Below are 19,125 nucleotides of genomic sequence, written 5' to 3'. Positions count from 1 at the left end.
GAATTCCATTTTCGCTACAAGAATAGCTTTTCCCGGTGGCCTTTTTGAAGCACCCTCATCGAAATAATTTAATTTTCTATTCAAATGTTGGTACATTTTTGGAGCCTTTGTTGCAATGTTACCGCCAAAGCATACGCACACACTCGTACTACAAACAAAGAAAAAAGAACACAAAAATACAATGTGGACAGCCGCAGGGAACCGCTACCAAGGACGTGGACACGGCCGCAAACAATTCAGCAACCAAAATGATAAAGTCAATTTGCAATTAGCTAATGTATGGCCGGGGCTTGTGCATCAAACATTTTTGGCATGTAAATTAATTTCGCCGCCTCTAATTAATTTGTGAAAACATTTTAGTCAATTATGTTTACAGTGGCGAGTGGCGAGTGGCGGCACGACGTGCCTTTCCGTCCTGCCTCTTTCCAAACTCAATTTAACTGATAATGTAATTTGGTGTTACACGAAGAGTGAATAGAAAACGTGAGGGGAAGTCACAGCGAATCAGATACCCTTCAGTGGCTCTAAAAGTTCCATTGAGCGATGGAATAACCAATGCAGAATTTTGGTTTGTTTCTTGCACAAATTCAAACAGGCTTGGCAGAGCTGTTGGTGACACAGTTCTTAAGCTGCAATAAATTGAAATGTCGTTAATTAAGATCACAACTTTATGGACTGCAGTCTTTTCCGCTTCCCCATGTGCAGGTGAAACGCTAATATTCCCTTGCAAAAGGGAAATTGGTTAACCCGAAAATGGTTAACAAAAACAATGCAATGGCAATGCCAATGCCAATGTCCATGGCAATGGCAATGGCAAACTGTCAGTTAGCAGTCTCAATTTCATTCCGTTTGTCGGTCAGCCTCAGGCTGTAAATCTGCTATGTACATTTTTTTGTCATGGCTTTTCATTTTTCTGGTTGGCTTTTCGTGTTTTGCATTATGTTTTTGTGGCAACTACTGCTATTGGCAGCTGGACAAATTGCCTGTCCATGTAACGCATATAATCAGCTTAGTGTTATTTTTTGATATTTTGTAATCGAAATCGTTGAAAGCTCGCTGACTTGTGGCCGACATGTTGCAAATTGTTCGTGTGGTGGGAGGGAGGCTAATGCATAATGCATGTGATTTGCAATCAATATTCTGTTATCTTCTGCTGAGGTTTTTTTTGCTCACCGGATTTTATGCGGGACTTTTTAATAACGCCTGGCCCCACGCCCAAACGCACAGCCAGCGGTCCGTCCAGCTACTTAGATTTAATAATGCGCACTCAGGCGTGCCTGCATATACATATGTGGGAGACTGTGTGTGTCCACCCAGTCCACCCTATTACTTGTGCTTCACTGACCCACAGGCCAAATCAAAGGCCCTGGGGTCTCTCGTTTTTTCTGTTCCTCCGAGTGGGTGGAAGCTTAAAAATTAATAATTCAAAGGTTTATGGTCCAAGGGCTGACCGGCTTGCCCCTTGGGGGTTTTGTCCTTTAAACTGAAAATCAAATTTCATTGATTTTCGTGCTTGAGTTGAATGTCGAAATTCCTGACTATTTCTGGGAAATGAATTTAATTAGTTTGTTGCATTCAATTAAATTCAATTTGTACAAAGATCCAGCACACACACGGATGTAGAGGAGGCATCCAGGCTAACAGCCCAACAGCCCTGAAAACTTTGACGTTTTGTCGAAACTTACGACAAAGTCATTATTCATAAGTGTCAGAGAAGTGTGTGGGGGGGGAGCGGCTGAGTCAGGTTGTAATTCTGATTCTGATTCTGATTCGAGGGCGTGTGTCTATCATCAACAAGCCCGAAACATGTTAACTGCAATCATTACAAGGTAATTAGAAGTTTTCAACAGAAACTAACAAAAGCCGAGTCTGAGCCGTTGAATGCCGATATGGAAGCATGGCTACCTACGGCCTGGCCTGGCTTCTCTCTGGTATTTAGACGAAGCTTTAATTTATTTATGCCAGCGAGGCATCAATCTTGCGGAAGCTTGTGAGTAGCATCTACCCTTCTCCTTCGTTTTGGGAGTATCCCTCTTTGGCTGTGTGCCGCCCCAGGCTTTGGTGGGTGGATCCGAGTGTGTGTGTGCTGTGCGATGGATGCCGTAACATGCGCTGCTGCTGCCGCCATGGTTTGTTGAATTTGAGTTTAATGACGTGTAAAAATGTTTTCACGGCTTTTGATTATATTTTACCTTAAGCGCTGCTAAAGTTTCGGTATGCACCCCATATGCTCTCCTCCGACACACACACACACAGACACACATCAATGTGCATATGTATAGGTTTGAATATCCTTTCCGTTTGCCATTTGCAATGAATAATGTCAACGGTGGCGCGTTGCTCTGTTTTGCATATGAATACCTTGTGGCATCATCGCTGATTAGCAACGGCGACTGACAATGGCCGTGGATGCCGTTTTTGCTGCCAGGCAGCGGAAGCATTTTAATGACAAACCCATGCCGCCCTCACACCCACCGCCAAAAATAACATACATTACCCCTACCCCCCTCTCAGCTGTCAGTTATCGTTTTCGGAATATGTATATAAACATTTTTCGTTGTTGTTGTTCTTTTTTTGGGGTGGTGGGTGGGTGAAGCTACGCAAGGTTTAGCAGGCATAATGTCTGTATATGACTTAATTAAAGTTTGCAGATTCGCCGCGTTTTACATTAATTTTGATTGCTGCACATTGCAAAGTTATGCTGATGACAAACTTATTAAAGTTTTCCCAAGCGTAACGAAAGGCTTCACTTCCGATCCGTCACCACAGCCCCACCCCCACCCCCAAAAATATACAGTCCAACTTTTGCAGCGCACACAACCAGTTAAGGAATTATTTGGGGAAACTGCCATCAACACATAGCATTATTTGTTTGTTTTATTTATCATTTTATTTGTATGAAGTTTTTGTGTGAAATAAACGGAAAATATTAGCAAATACTTTTATAAATATAACTCTATCAAAGCTATAGTAAAAAGTATCTTAGATAATGTCGTAGAACTAAATAAATGTAGCTAGAAAAATGCTACAGCTCAAATATATTCCACTTTGCGTACCCCCACTGTAGCTTAGTTTTCAACGTCATAGCCCCCTCCATCCATCTTACATTTTGTATTTACTCTAATCAATGGCGGTATCTTTTTCGTCCTCGAGTGTAACGGTAGCTGGCATTGGCTTGGCGCCTCATCTAATGGAAATGAAAGGACAAACAATGCTGGGCTTGTTGGCCAAAATACCCTCCACCATTCACATTGCTCAGCTGGCTAAGAAAATTATTTTTAATGCTTGTTGGCAAATGCCAAAGTTAAGCACAAAAGTTTCCATGTTGTAAACAAAACAATGCGCTCTGTTGACAATTGTTCCCAGGCAGCGAGCCATCCAGCAAGCCATCTAACCGGGCCAGCAGCTGCTCATGCCACTGGCTCCGGCCTCTCCCCAATCGCCCTCCTTCTTCGTATTTGTGTGAGTGTTTTGACTTATTTAATGCTCGAGTAAACCTCTAAAAGAATGAAAACCAAACAGGCATGCCGAAGCTTTTGATACACTTGCAGATGCAAGTCAGAACTTGCGCAAGGTGACTATCACAAATCCTAAGAGCTAAGGAACTAGCAAGAAAACTAACGGACTGTTGGCTCAAAATCGTAAAACCCTCTGCAAGGGTATCCCAAAATTAAAAATAAAAATATAAAACGCAAGCTACTGCAAAACAATGGCACAAAGTCATAGAAAATACTTAGTAGATGGTAAATACGTGCAGTGTTTGGACTTGTTGCATTACGTACCCTTGCCACTTGCCACTTGGCGCCTGGCAAGCTCCGCTCCTCCTTTAAGCTCTTCTTCCCTCCTGCCACCCGCAGACGCCGCATTGTTTCTGATGCTAAATGCAGTTTAGTGTAGTTGTGGGTTGTGGCAGGCGCAGGTGATATTATTGACCAAAGTTAAACAATTGCAAACAGTTACAAGTCACAACAATTGCGACACTTTTTAGTTTTCCAACTCGCAGGCGCCGGGGCCCTGGTTGGGGCTTCTCTGTGTCGTGTTTTCTGTGGTGCTGTTTGCTGTGGCTGTGTCTGTGTCTGTGTGTGGCATGTTCTTGTAATACCTTATCAAATATAAATAAGAACACTTTGTGCGGGCTTGGGGCTTACCTTTTTGGGGTTTTCCCCGTAGCTTATTCTGTTGCAAAAAGTTAATCAAACAAACTTTATCCCAGGGAGCAAGTGCCAGCACTGCAAAAAATGTACCATTTAAATGTTTCAAAATAATTTGCCAATGCCAATGATTTATCCATACTGTCTCTGTGTCTTCCTGCAGTTCAAAGAGTATTTAAAAAATTGAAAGCAGATCCAAAGCAGTAAAGCTGCAACCAAATATCTTTCCTGTGGAGCTCTCGCTCTCTAACTCGGAGTCAAACAGACAATGGCAAATTCCAAAACGTATTTGATACCCACAGAGAATGGTTTAGACAATGGGAAGGCAGCTTATGTTGGGTGTGTGTTGGTTCATTAATTTCCACAAATGAAGCAACTGCAAATCCATTCGCCAGCTTCGGGTAATAATCAACAAGCCATTCAACAGATAAAGGTAGCTTAAAATTTCCAATTTCCAGTTGCTATTCAGTACAGCAACAACACACACACTCAGAGTCAAGGGGGAGTGGACATATGGATGTACAGCCCCATAGTCAATGGGGGGAGTAGAGGGGAATAGTCGTGTGCATAGTCATACGTAATGGACAGTCCTTTTTTGCCGCTCCAACTGTGACCAACAACAACTTATTGCGGTTACAAATTGTGGCAAAAGCTATCAATGATATTATCAACAGACAGACAGACAGACATCCAGAACTGGGAAGAGTAGAGCAGAAACCTAAGCGGAACAGAGCCAAAACCAAATCGAAACGAACGTATGCAAGCCCAATTACATCCGGTTGCAGTTTCAATTTCAATTTGCCGTGGCCAACAACGAACAATGGGCCAATGGGCTCGAATGGTCCTGCCATTATGTCTGGGGCCCCCAAAAAGGGCCAAAGGATATAAAGCCCAAAATGCCTCTGGCATGCACTGCCGCCACTGCTACTGCTGCTTGGCATAATATTAATTTAAATTAGACAAAATGCCATAGCCCCCAGGTATGCCCTCTGATGTGGTGATGTGCGCATTGCAGTGCCTTCTGGCGTGGTGTGGTGTGGTGTGGTGTGGTAAGGCATGCTGAGCAGGCTCCCAATGCAATTTTGGTATTTTGCCTGAATGGGTTAGCTTGGAGTGCAGTTAATAACGATGTGCACTCTACTCTGTGCGACTTGTGGGAGCTTCAACTCCACTGAGGATTGGTTTCTCTTCAAATTAAAAATGAACTTTATTCCATTCACTCATTAATTCAGATAAAATGGGTAATATTTTTGTCGTGTGGCCGCATAACTATTTGTCGTTGTTTTGTCTGGTGTAGCGTGAAATTTATAATTTGAATAAGGGCAATGCAACCGGAAATTCCGACTGCAATTGACCTGCCTAATTATCCAGAAAATGCAGTTAATACCTTTCGACCCAGCCACCCACGCGAAATATAAAAGTAACAATGGAACGAGCGTGGAAATGAGATGCAAACTCGATAGGGATGGAGGACAAAAGTGCTATTTGCGCATTTGTTTATTTGAAAATTTGGAATGCATCACTTAATTGCATTAATATACATCGATCTGCCATATGCAAATATATTTTTGGGAATTGCCACAGCTGCCCTGTCCCCCCACCGATTGCACTGTTTGAATATTTTCGCGCTCTCCACTATATTTGTCTGGCTTTCAGTCGTCTTTTTTTTGTGTGACCGCCATAAAATTAGCAAGGCAAATTGCTGCCATTGACGGGTCAGCAAATTTTTCTTCTAATAATAGAGTTGTTGCCAATTAACACGCCAACACACACAACACACACATAGACACACACAGAAGTACGTGACAAGGGGCACGGGAACGTCCACGCATGCAGAAGACCGAAACAGATTTCCGCTTCCGTTTTGCATTAGTCGCTTCATGGAACTACGTATTCGGGTGACGTTGCTGCCGCACATAATTTATGGAAAATTGTTTGCATTTAATTGCATGGTTTAGCTCCATGTTGTTCTTGTTGCCCACATTGTTATGCATAATTCATTTGGGTGTGGAGCAGGGCATGTGGGTGGGCTCGGGTTGGCTTGGGTTGGGTGTTGCAAGTGAGTGATGAATTCGCTCTAATTAACTGCAACTCATCAGCTCATTTATCCAATGGCCTGTCTGTTCGTCCAACGAGATATCTGCATGTACATACATACATACATATGGAATGTATGTATGGAATATGTATTTGTACCGTTTATGCTGCTGTCTCAGTTCTCAGCTAAATGCTTGGCCAGTGTGGACAGACTTTGGTTTGGTTAATAATGCAGAATTTTATGGACGGGCGACTATATTAAGATTGATGGGAGAATGCATGTCAATGCGGTTATCGCTCAAACAAAATGATTACTACAAAATAAATCTGTATAAATCTACTAATTAATTATTTAATGTAGCTGATTTTAGCGATGTTAAACAACTTTATAAAATAGCTACCCTATTCGAATTAATTGTCAGTATAAATTACGTTTTCCAACACTTAAGTGAGATTGTCAAATTATTAAAAATCTTTTAAAGCGCATTTTATAAGCTATCACAATTTTATCTGGCTAAAGTAATCCGTTTATTCTCAATATTCAAGTTAACAAGTTCAGGCTCGACTTGTTGTCTCGGCTACAAGAAACTTTTGGCTTAATAGTTGCAAAGATTCCGGTATCGGCTTGTAGCCCAAACAACGTGGTCGGCAAATTGCATTGCGGCGCATAAAAAGCTGACAGCAAGCAGACATTTGCATTGATATTCGTGAAAACAGAATGAGCGGTTTGGAAATTAATATGGCAGAGTTTGCCGAGGCCGAACGCATCTGTGGTTGGATTTCGGATCTGTGCAGCAAGGAGGCGCGTCCTAAGGCCATGCTAGAGCTTTGTGAGCGTCGCAGTAAAATCGGAAAGCTCGGCCCCATGTTGTGGCAAGCGTGTGGTGCTGTGTCCGGGATGTTGCAGGAGGTGATTGACATCTTTCCGGCGGTGTCAGTCAACAATCTGGATGAGGAGCAGTCGCAGCGCATATTTGCAGCACTTGGCCTCTTCTTGTCCATCGCCAAGCATCCGAGCACTGGAGTGGAGCTGATGCGCACCCAGTTCCTGTTCTTTCTGGCCCCGCTGCTGAAGCTCACCCAGAAAACGCGTCCCATCGAACAGTTGCGCCTCTCCTTGCTGACCATCGTCTGTGTTCTGCTGCAACTGAACACGACGGAGAGCATCTGCTACACAATAGCAGCAGAGCTGATTCCTCAGCTGCTGAGCCAGCTGGAGTACGGCTCGCGTACGTGCAAAATACTCTCTTCGTATATTTTGTACCGCATCCTGGACAATGAGGTGGGTCTGAGGTTTTTCAACCGTCGTCTGTCCCGTCGTACCCATCTGGTGCACACTCTGGGTCGCATCGTCCATCAGCAGACACTGGAGCCGGATCCTCGTATCCTGAAGCATGTGCTGTGCATCTACACGCGTCTGGCCGACTATCCCCACAGCCTCGAGATGATCCAGCTGCATTTGCCAATGCAGCTGCGCAATGGCTTCTTTTGCCAGAAAAATGCTCTCGCTTATGACACCGTCGAGGCCGACCTGCGGGAGCTCAATCGGAAGGTGGCCATTAAACCCATTAATAGTAAGTATTGGAATGGGATGTTCCACTGATTTCAAGCAGCTCATTCTTTATCTCTTGCAGTGGACATGGGCCAACCCATTTACTCATTTAACTGACGCACACGGCCAGTTTACACCTCGACAAGTTTGCCCCTTTTTTTTTTGATTCCACCTCCATGTAATTTGTCTTGAGAATATACTGGTACTCGTACTCGTACACAACCCCGACACCCAGTCGTATCTGGGGTGCTGGCATCAGCATGTAAATTGCATTACCTTTTCTCATTTTTGTGTGTTGGGTTGGGGATCGAATTGGTTTGGCTGGAGGGTTGGCATGATGGCATCAAGTTTGCGTAATGCAATAAACAGCTCGTAAATATTTTGATACCAATTTTCCAGCGTAATTGACTCAACGGTACTTTGAATGTCAAACAATAAATTCAATTACCAATCCATAGCCCCAAATGTGGACCCCACTCTGTACCACACACACACATACACACTCTGCAGACACGTCAATGATGGAATGGGGCAGCAACGCTTAACCCTACCGTGCACGTGCTAAGGCTCCGTTCTGACATGGATATGCCGAAAAATCCTCGAAGGATGAAAATGGGACTGGCACTGGGGCTGCTGTAAAACCAAAGCAAGCGGAAAATCAACGCACAAGTCGATAAACATTTGTATGAACAGCCAAAGAAAGCAGAAAGCAAACAGCCCGGCCCAAAGGAAACCAAAGAATCAGTTTTGTAGTTGTACTCAGAGTGCGGGGCGGACGGAAGGCCCAGGGTTGATCGCTGCCGCAGCGTAAAACAATTTCATATAAAAACAAATGATTCTTGGGTCGCACATAAACAAAGCGCATCACAATGCTGGGGTGAGTTATGCCAAGCCATATCGTAGGAAGAGGGCACAACAATGCCGAGCCAGATCAAAGCTTTGGGGAACGTCTGGCACAACCTGAAAGGGAGAAATAATACGTTAATCCTTTCATGGAATTGCGTGGATAGTGATATCTTTACTTGGGATCTTCGTTAGGCTGCGAGAATGTAAGAAAAGAATATGCCAAGCTAAAGCAGCTAATACTTAGAAATGTCCAGTAATATCCTAGTGTCTAGGCCTGAGAAGTAAAAGAACAACATATTAAAGTCTTGAAAGGTGGCAGGTAATCATATTGTAAATCCCTTTACCTTGAATTTGTAAATCCATAAAATGCACTGTTAATAGTTAAAGCACCATCCATAGACGCTCGTAGAATGTCAGACAATACCCAACGAATATCCAAATCTGTAAAAATGTATCCCTTATATAAGCTTAGTCTTATAACTGCATTAGTAGCTCCTGGTATGCGCTGATGTATAACACCATCTCCCGGTATGAAATATCAACCCAAAAAGCGAACAGTCCAGTCCAGTCATCTCACCTATAAAGAGAAAAGGGTAAGAGTAAAGCGAAACCCATTCGGGGGCTACGTTTATCGAGCACAAATTGAAATTTATAATAATGTTCGAGCCATGTATAACCAGAGCTTCGGGTTTATCGAGAACCACCACATACAAAAAGATAAATAAACAGAAACAACAACCAACAGGCCGGCGATGAGGGCAACAACAATGACAGTCAAACAATGCAAAATCAATTTAAATTTTCATCTCTCACACACACACACACCACAGTTCCTGGCAGGCAGGCTGGCAGGCGGAAGAGGGAGGAAACGAACGGTCGTGGAAAATGGTAGAGAGGTGAGGGCGAAAGCGCACACAAAATGGGTGAGAAAATCAGTAAAGCAACCGCAATCTCTTACCAAATTGTTTCGAGGGTGCCGTGCCCACGATGTTTCCTCTTCTGCCGCCACGCAACTCAATCATAAGTAAATATCTCAGGCACACACACACGCACGCACGTGGAAATAAATAAAAATACAACAAAAAAACAGAGAAAAAGGAAAGCAGGAGATGCAAAGGGGGCGGCAGGCAAGCTTATTATGCCCTCGGGTGAAATATAAGCGGGAAAAATGGAGCAGCGGCTGTGCGAATGGGTAAAGAAGTATCGGGTTGGCAGGCAAGACACGTTCTAATAGATTTTTCCAGCCTCTCGCCTTTTGACGCTGCCATGCCATACAAGTTACACATGTTGCTTTTGTTTGGCTTCCTGTCACACACACACGCAGATTCTTGGAGGAAAGGGCACACGCCAACGCACACTCTGAGACACTGGCAGGCATTTGACGTGGCAAGTCGGCGACGCTGCTGTGCCTCCCAATTTAAGGCCTTAAATCCTTTATTCAATTTTTAGCCCGACGAGCATGCAGCGCGATAAGCGCGTCACTGGCAAATCCAAACGGATTTTAAACGTAAATAGGCATTGATTAGGGACCAGCATAAGCCATATCTGAAAGTAGAGTGAGAGAATTACATATACATCAGCTACAGCATACACACATACATACATACCAACATACATTAACCTATGCAAATTGTTGGCAATTGACTGGCAAGCAAATATCAAAATTATGCCATTGGCGTCCAAACTGGCAACAATGACGGGCGGCGTCGCTTGGCCTCCAACTGGCAATCGACTCGACTGAAATGGAATGGATGCTGGCTGCAATTGACAGGCTCAGAGCGGGCGAAGATGAGCTGGATGGGCACAGGAAGAGCTGGGAGCTGGGAGCCGGAAGCTGGCACACAACTAATTGGACATCCGTTTTCCTTTGCGATTATCGACTCGGAATAAGGGCAAGGGCAAGGTAAAGGTAACTCAAGTATTTCTTTCCATCTGCACTTCCCTTGTAAATTTTGTGCCACGTTATTAACGCCAGATTGAGTGAATGGCTGGGCAGGAGGCCAAGCCGGGCCTCGCCAGGAAGCGCTGCTAAAAGGTCGCCATGACTCCAACTCCAACTACGACTTCGACTCCGACATTGACTGGATTCTATTTAGCTGCAAGCTCCTTGTCCGTGCTCGTGGGGAGCACAAAAGCGAACGTTCAAATTGCCGGTGTCGTTTGGCTTGATTTAATTGAAGCCGATTACACAGCTGGATATGGCAGACCCGGCCAATCCCAGACACTGCCGCCAGCTGGCAGCCTCATTAGATCGATTCGTGTCCGTGGCTGTGTCTGTGTCCTGTGTCTGTTGCCTCGTCCATCTCCGAGTCCAGTTAATAAACGTAGTCCCGCTGTGATGACAACCCAGCAGTTGATGTAATTTCCTCTAGCGCTTAAATCGCATGTGCTAAACTTTTAAGTTGCACGAGCACAGAGGCGCTCCCTAAGCCGCTTAGTCGGGGATTTACCAGCGTCCACAACAAAGGCATGACAAGATCAATGGCCAGGTCGTCTCCTCCTTCCTGCAAGTTGAAATCAAAAGTTTCTCTCAATGGCAACCACTTCAAAAGCCGCCTTTCAAGTGCTGCACTCACTGATTGTTTGTCACCTGTTCCTGAACCCGGGCCGCATTCATTAGCTGCCCGCATGCCACGTCCCGCCTGGCCCCCGCTTATGCTGAGCGCTCTTAAGCTAAATTAAGTTTTGATAATTCCTAATAATCTATTCAAGTAAGTTTTCAGAAATGTTTGTTCACTTTGCCGTCGCATCGAGTGGCGTGGTGTGGTTGTAGAAATGCAAAGGGACCCCACCGAGGGAGTTTCCAGATGAGGTGGGCTTTTGTTGTTCACTCCCCCAGCAGCAGCGACACAACGCCGCAGTGCAAATTGAATTTTGAAATTTTCTTAGATTTGAATTGTTAGATAGCTAGCGACTTATTAGAATGGAATACACAAAACCACACGCAAAAGTTTTGCGGTGTGTCCGCCTAGGCTGCACTGAGCAAAATGGTTTATAGCCAAGCGGATTCAGAGGGCAATGCTCGATGGCTACCAGTGACTCATTCGAGGGGGTCCGAAGGCTTCGAAATGACTCATTGCACAATTAAAATACCTAGGAAAGAATGAAATTGCAAATGATTTCAAGTGTATTACAAACATTACTTAACAAGCAAACATTTGTATGTGTATGTGTGTACGTACGGTGTACCTGATATCTTAAGTTGAGACAGTTATTGAGGCCAATGATTGATTGCGAAGAATAATTATTCGTATTTATTAACACTGAAAGCATACACAGATAAATGCATTACTAACATGTGTATGTATATACATACATACATATGTACGTATGCATGTGTATGCTTGCATGTACCAGAAACTTGTGGCCGCAGGGAACGCAAGCAGTTTTGGCTTGGGCAGGTAATCCCCTTCGGTTTCACTTTCACTGTTAACTAACTAACTCTGATCACTAACTTTATTTTTTATATTATTAGCCTTCTCCACAAATTATGCAAATGTTGCCAAAACATAAACAAACAATTGCAATTTAGGCAAATATCGATAAATGTAGTCGGACAGGCTGCAGAGCTGCCAACTTGTTTTTTAGAGATCACAACAATTGTATACATTTTATTGTGTTTTATTTAGTGAATTGGATTTCTCGCCGTGTAATGGCTCTGAAAAACTTTGCAGCAGCAACTATTGTTGAAAAGTTTTCAATTGAGAATATTAATTTAGTCAATACATGTGGGTGCAGGGGGATCCGGGCACACAGACCGGGCGGGGGCCAAACCAAAACAAACGGTAAAAGTTTTGTGGCTGCCCAACCGCCCGAAACCTAAAAGAGGCCAAAGCAAAGGCAACGGCAGCGCAGCTGAGCTCCGGATCGGGCTGATGCTCTGGGGTCGGCCGGGGCTCACCTCAGGTAGGTTAGAAGAACTTGAGGGCGACAACGCGCCGGCATAATGTGGTTTTTGTGGCGCAATTCCTATTAAGCAAGCGGAAGTATAATCAAGAACACTCTTACTCCATCCCCCCGAAACACAGACATGGCACACTCGTACGTACAACGCCACAACCACCCCACCCAAGGCACACCATCAGCGAGCAACAGCAGGAGGAAGCGAAGGAGGAGGATAGTAGTAGGCGGAGGATGGCACACGCACTTTGGTCCAATTCGCCGTGTGTCCAACCAAATTGGCTGTGGGCCATGCTTTGTTGTGGCCGACAGTGTTGGCCGTCGTTGTCGTGTGCCACAAATGAAGTGGAGCCCCATCATCGGATGAATTTTGGCGGATATTCAGCATACCTTGAGCCGTAATGTAATGCGGTCAGTTGTCACTTTGATCTGTTCGAAACAGGGAAAAATAATGTGTACCAATCTTGTGTGTATATATAACAGAAATGGAATGCAGATCTTGTTCAGCCGCCGGGCACACTCCGTCTCGGGCTCGACCTGGCTATCCGCACATGTGCACCTGGAGGGAATTAGCATACAAGCAGCCCATCCACCCGGCAACTGTGGGAGGCGGGGCAGGTTATGAACATTGCGCTCATCATCAATGGCTGCAGGGCAGACTGAAGCAGCGGCAAGCGGCAGACGGCAGCTGTTCGGTCCAGTTTTGGACCCATGCCCGACACAGGCCAAGCATGGCCCACGGTGGATCTGTGTCCAAAAAATGTTTTCACCGGCATTTGCATGGTAAAACGGCAACATGGCCATGGTCATCGTCAGCTCCGAGTGTTGTACTACACTCAAAGTCCATTCAATCACACACACACACACATCCTCTCCGTATCGCCGCTCGGGGTGGCAGAATCAAAGGATGCTAGATGCTACGTGGAAGCAAAGCCGGAGTAGCAGAACCTAAAACCGAGCCCCCGAGTCCCTTTCCCTGGGTCGCTGCTGCGGACATCTTTGCCCAGCGGTAACAACTGTCCAATGCAGAGGCTACTCAGCTCGCATTTGCTTTGTTTTCACCATCCCGTTTGTCCAGGCTCAGGCAGGGAGCACTCTCGTACATATGTATGTACATACATACGTACGTGGGCGTGTCCATGTGGGAGCGGATGTTGGATAGGTGGATGGGAGTGGTCCGAGGCAAGCGTAGCTTGTTTCCGGCACGGCACGCAGTGCAACACAACACAACACGAGAAAAGAAAGCAAACTGGCGCCTGCAGTAAATTGAACTTTTGCATTTCAAGTGAAATCGCTCCGACAAAGCTTCAATGGTCCCACCAGGCATCATCCCCAAAACAACAGCTAGAGCCAGCACCAGCGTCAGAGCCATTTCCATCTCCCTGAGCGCTGAACCCTGCCAAACCAAATCAAAATGTTGAAACAAAGGCATTCCCATGTAATACGCACGAAAAAACTAGGAGTCGAACTACCCAAAATACCAAGGGAATGAACTTGTTGGAATCTTTTTCAAATTGAAGCTTCATTTGTTTGCCATAGCTGGAGTCAAATCACTCTGAAAAGAGTCTCGTCTGCTCTCTTCGGTTATTTTATATCTGGTGAGCCTTGCTTGTTTCTTCCCTTATTTGTTTGTCATAACATCGTTCCAAATTTTAGTCCCAACACCCATGAAGAAACGAAACAGTGCCAGTCCCGCTCCTCGTCCGGATTGCACCTCAGCGAGGAGCGCCAGCCCCAAGATGACTCGTCGACAACCAAAGAGGACCACATTCGCAGGCTATCGTGAGGGTCGCAGCTCCAGTACAGAAGCCCACTATTCAGCAGATGCCAGCAACAGCGACTCCACAATTTGTACATCTCTTGCGAATCGGAATAGCATGTGCTACGAGCCTAACGATGCAGCCAATCGTCGGAGGACACCGCTTTCTCCGGAGCAGATTGCTGCCAAAACTTGCGACAAAATACACAGACTCGAGACGATCGTCGTGGCCCAAGAGATTCGCATTTGCGCCTTGGAGAGGAATTACAATGATATTGTTAATGGGGTGACACCACGAAATATCAGGAAAATTCCATGTGGCACTTCGGCTGCTGCTGCTTCATCTGTTGACAATGCCAGAGGTGGGATCAATGATTCGCCGTCTACTTCGCATGCTGCAAATAATCGCAGAACCGAAATATCTAGTAAAACCAAAACCGAATGAATGAATGGAGCAACCTTCACAGAAGGCAAACGCATTTGCTCATATTTAAGACAGCAGCGAGCAGCAGGAGCTGGAAGAGGAGGAGATACATAAGCCAGATTAAGTCTATGGCCACGCAGCAACCGCTAATACCCTCCCAACGAGCATGGCGCGCACGCATTCAAAAAGCACTCACAGCACACAAAAGTAGAGCCTAATGGAGCCATCAGACCTGCAGCAAATAACAACATAATTCCCAGAAATGCAAAATGCACAAATATCGCGCGCTGAAAAGTGAGGATGCATTTTAGGTGGTTGCTGTTGGCTAACGTTCCCTTTACTTAGCACACTACCATCTTTGTTTTGTGAAGGGTTTCCCCCGACATAAGCAAGAATTCTTCAGAAGTCACATTTTTCAGATCAGGCCACTGGAACTAAGCGCAACATCAATAAGAACATTTATTCCGGGAACTCTGTCCGATATCGGAAGCAACTTTACGCTGCTATTCTATTGGCATTAAGCAGACACTAAGCAGACGATGGATCGTTGGGGAAAAACGCGTGCCCAGCTGTCAGAGAAACCCCCCAGGCCAGCCACATGAACCTGTGAATCACGTAAGGGCTGCATGCGGCTTAGTGGCGATAAGGCTACGCAATAAGCGATTCCATCGATATGCAATCAATCATAAGGCCCAGAAGCTCTCAACGTATATGAAATTAATATATATGTAGATAGCAATTCCAGCTATAAAAGGAACCCAACGCGATCATTAACCATTCACCGTTCACCCACCAACAGAGTCAGCAATCGAAATGGCTTCCCAACTCTTCCTTGTGGCCCTCTTGGGCGTTGCTCTAGTGAGCGCCACTCCAGTGCCCCAGCAGGCTGGCAGTTCCAACTTCACCTCGGCAATGACTCGCTACCTGCAGGCCTTCAGGAGCATTATGCCCTGCGGCTACGCCCCAGAGGGTATCCCCGTGCTTGCTCCTATCGTCACTCCCTTCTACGCCTACGACATCTCCACCGACGACTACAGCCTGAAGGGCAATGTGAGCAACATGCGTATCGAGGGCCTGAACAACTTCAAGATCCTGAGTGCCAGCGACTACGGCAAGACCGGCCAGGCAGCCTACGACGTGATCTTCCCCAAGATTCAGATTCTGGGAGCTGCCGAGGTCGAGGGCTTCGTCAATATTGGCGGCTTCCGTTTGCCCATTCGTCAGCGAGATGTGATCAATGAGGCCTTGGTGGATCTGCGCTTTGTGGGCAGCTACACTTTTGCCAACAGTCTGACCAATTCCTCGGGTCTGCGCATCGTCGACTTCAAGCAATCCATCTATCTGGCTGATGTTCTCATGGACAACTGGAACTCGCTGTGGAACATCTCCACCAACAACTTCTGGAACCGCTATAGCAGGATCTTCATTTCCCTTGGCCTTGAGGAGATCCAGCCCAAGATCACCGACTTCTTGTACCAGAACTATGTCGTGCCGAAGATCAATGAGTTGCTCGCCAACGTCAGCATGGAGGAACTGGTCAACTTCTACCAGTCGCAGGCCCAGCTCTGGGAGAATGCCCACTGCCAGGCCTAGATACGCCCCATTGTTTCAATTTTTAAATAATAATAATAATAGCAAAGCAGCAATCTAAATGTGTTTCACCTTTTAATGAAGTAAAGTTTGTGCTACGATAGTTGCCCATGAAAATTCTTAAATCTTAAACAGATATTTTTTTACATAGCAGAGAATACAGCAACGTTAATGGGCTAACACAGAAATCGATACAAAGTGGCAGAAAGAGTCTTCCATAATTCGCCTCAATAGGAATTTACCTGCCATTCCTAGGCTCTTTGAATAAATGATAGCTTTACAGCTACAACACTTTTGTAGTGCCCTGTTTGCCGTATCTCATCATAGATTTGTGAAACGTCGCTCAATTTCTTCTAACCTCGAGTTCTCCACCTCCGTAAGACAGTGTCACGTTTTTGACTCAGTTAATCATCGCCTTCTTTTGGATAAGTGATTTCTCCTTTGGTTCTCCAATCTCCAATCCCTTCACGGGATTCTCTTTCTCCACACACTCTTCTCTGGTGAGGTTGATTTTCACTGCCCTCATTAGACTTATTAGCATACATTTCTCGTCCCGCCCGACAAGGCATTACTTTGTTCTTCATCTCCAAATCTTTTTCTCTAATTTCTCTATCCATGCAACTAACGTAACTATTATTAAGATCAAAACTTTGTGAATAAGTAATTTTATTTAATTAAATTATATTTTGATAGGCTATCGTCTTTTCCCTGACAACAACGCAGCTGTGGTCTGCACCATAGCGGCTACTTGAGCCCATAAAGCAGTACCCTGGGGTCAAGGTAATGCCCAAAGTCAGTTTGATTTCTATTTATGTCAGTTTGGGACCTCATAATGACTACTCCATGGGTTGGTCCACAAATGACCAATTTTTCTCGCACCTGCCATGAAAAATGGGAGAAACGTCTCCACTAACGCCAGTTCTATTACCAATTACAATTTCTCATGCTAATTCTGGCACTCCGTTTATCTCCATTTCGCTTTTATAATTTTAGCATTATTTTATCGGTTTTATCGCAATTAATATTTACCTATCCATAATCTTTTCTTAGCGGGGTATTAAAAATATATGTATCAATTCCGCCACTAAAGGAAGTTCCCTTAGAGTGGTGGGAGAATTCAACTGAATTTAAAGTTTGTATTTAAGCTGCTAGTCGATTGCCTATGGTAGGGGATTAAAGAACTCATCAATAAGAATATTCCAAGAACTCATTCCGAAATGTGAACCAAACATACACGGCTCTCGATATTTGGCAGACAGTAAGCAGTCAATGGATCGTTTGGGGAAAACGCGTGCCAAGTGGCCAGCTGTCAGAGAAACCCCCAAACAGCTACACGAGCCCGTGAGTCATGTGTGAGGGCTGCAGAAAACTAATAGGCCTCAGTGGCGATAAGGCCACACAATAAGCTATTCCATTGATATGCAATCCATCATAAGACTTGAAAGTTCCCATTAAACATGGAAACATCAACAGAGTAGATAAGAATTCTAGCTATAAAAGGAACCCAACCCGATCATAAACCATTCACAGTTCACCCACCAACAGAGTCAGCAATCGAAATGGCTTCCCAACTCTTCCTTGTGGCCCTCTTGGGCATTGCTCTAGTGAGCGCCACTCCAGTGCCCCAGCAGGCTGGTAGTGCCAACTTCACCTCGGCAATGACTCGCTACCTGCAGGCCTTCAGGAGCATTATGCCCTGCGGCTACGCCCCAGAGGGTATCCCCGTGCTTGCTCCTATCGTCACTCCCTTCTACGCCTACGACATCTCCACCGACGACTACAGCCTGAAGGGCAATGTGAGCAACATGCGTATCGAGGGCCTGAACAACTTCAAGATCCTGAGTGCCAGCGACTACGGCAAGACCGGCCAGGCAGCCTACGACGTGATCTTCCCCAAGATTCAGATTCTGGGAGCTGCCGAGGTCGAGGGCTTCGTCAATATTGGCGGCTTCCGTTTGCCCATTCGTCAGCGAGATGTGATCAATGAGGCCTTGGTGGATCTGCGCTTTGTGGGCAGCTACACTTTTGCCAACAGTCTGACCAATTCCTCGGGTCTGCGCATCGTCGACTTCAAGCAATCCATCTATCTGGCCGACGTTCTCATGGACAACTGGAACTCGCTGTGGAACATCTCCACCAACAACTTCTGGAACCGCTATAGCAGGATCTTCATTTCCCTTGGCCTTGAGGAGATCCAGCCCATGATCACCGACTTTTTGTACCAGAACTATGTCGTGCCGAAGATCAATGAGTTGCTCGCCAACGTCAGCATGGAGGAACTGGTCAACTTCTACCAGTCGCAGGCACAGCTCTGGGAGAATGCCCAGTGCCAGGCTTAGGTGCATTTAATTAATTAAATATAAATGATAGCAAAGAAGCATTTCAACTGAATTTCACGTTTTAATGAGGTCCATCTATGTTGGTTCAACCGAAATTCTATATGTCATTTTGGCATAATTACCGAAATGGAACTGCAGCTGGCCATGTTTGGGCCTGCACAAACAATGTGTTAGTGGAGGGGCCAGTGGCGAGGCATGGGCATGGCTGCAGTGGCCATAAATCTCAATTAATATTCAACACATTTGGTAAATCAAAACAGGAACAGGACTGGAATCGGTCGTCTACTTCATCATTTGCAGCTCCTTCTCCAACTGACTTCGTCATTCGCTGTTGCTCTTGTAATCCGCTTAAGTAACTCGAACAGCAGCGGAAACCGGAAATGAAAACCATACAGTACAAAGCGCGAGAGGGGAGGGCAGGGCAGGGAAAGGCAGGGCAGGACAAGGTAAGGAACACGTAGAAGACTGAAGGCGACTGAAACCCGGAACGAGTTTTGGTTTGTGTGGAGCTGGGGTCTGGGTCAGGC

The 19,125-nt window shown here is 45.5% G+C and overlaps 3 protein-coding genes and 1 long non-coding RNA gene across 5 annotated transcripts; 3 read left to right on the top strand and 1 right to left on the bottom strand.

Annotated features, from left to right (window-relative positions):
* Positions 1 to 6,869: 6,869 nt before the first annotated feature.
* On the top strand, positions 6,870 to 8,007 carry LOC117896701 (CCR4-NOT transcription complex subunit 9). Its single transcript, XM_034805153.1, has 2 exons — positions 6,870 to 7,762; positions 7,823 to 8,007. The coding sequence occupies exons 1-2, from the start codon at positions 6,907 to 6,909 to the stop codon at positions 7,855 to 7,857; spliced, it is 891 nt and encodes a 296-aa protein (XP_034661044.1). The 5' UTR covers positions 6,870 to 6,906; the 3' UTR covers positions 7,858 to 8,007.
* Positions 8,008 to 8,494: 487 nt separating this feature from the next.
* Positions 8,495 to 12,113, bottom strand: LOC117896181. Of its 2 annotated transcripts, none has more exons than XR_004649005.1 (7): positions 11,941 to 12,113; positions 11,721 to 11,849; positions 11,163 to 11,679; positions 10,194 to 11,090; positions 8,931 to 10,131; positions 8,763 to 8,860; positions 8,495 to 8,700 (listed from the first exon to the last, which is right to left on the bottom strand). It is a non-coding gene; the product is annotated as an uncharacterized LOC117896181 (long non-coding RNA). The 2 variants fall into 2 exon arrangements; XR_004649006.1 differs by having other exon boundaries at positions 11,769 to 11,849.
* Positions 12,114 to 15,482: 3,369 nt separating this feature from the next.
* Positions 15,483 to 16,262, top strand: LOC117899062. The gene has a single exon (XM_034808828.1). It carries the CDS (start codon positions 15,483 to 15,485, stop codon positions 16,260 to 16,262), a length of 780 nt encoding a protein of 259 aa, XP_034664719.1.
* Positions 16,263 to 17,818: 1,556 nt separating this feature from the next.
* LOC117899061 lies at positions 17,819 to 18,598 on the top strand. Its single transcript, XM_034808827.1, has one exon. The coding sequence runs from the start codon at positions 17,819 to 17,821 to the stop codon at positions 18,596 to 18,598; it is 780 nt and encodes a 259-aa protein (XP_034664718.1).
* Positions 18,599 to 19,125: the final 527 nt, after the last annotated feature.

Source organism: Drosophila subobscura, chromosome O, assembly GCF_008121235.1.
Source record: "Drosophila subobscura isolate 14011-0131.10 chromosome O, UCBerk_Dsub_1.0, whole genome shotgun sequence".
Classification (NCBI taxonomy): Eukaryota; Metazoa; Arthropoda; class Insecta; order Diptera; family Drosophilidae; genus Drosophila; species Drosophila subobscura.
The sequence above is the reverse complement of the archived record's forward strand: the minus strand, read 5'-3'. Positions and strand labels throughout refer to the sequence as shown.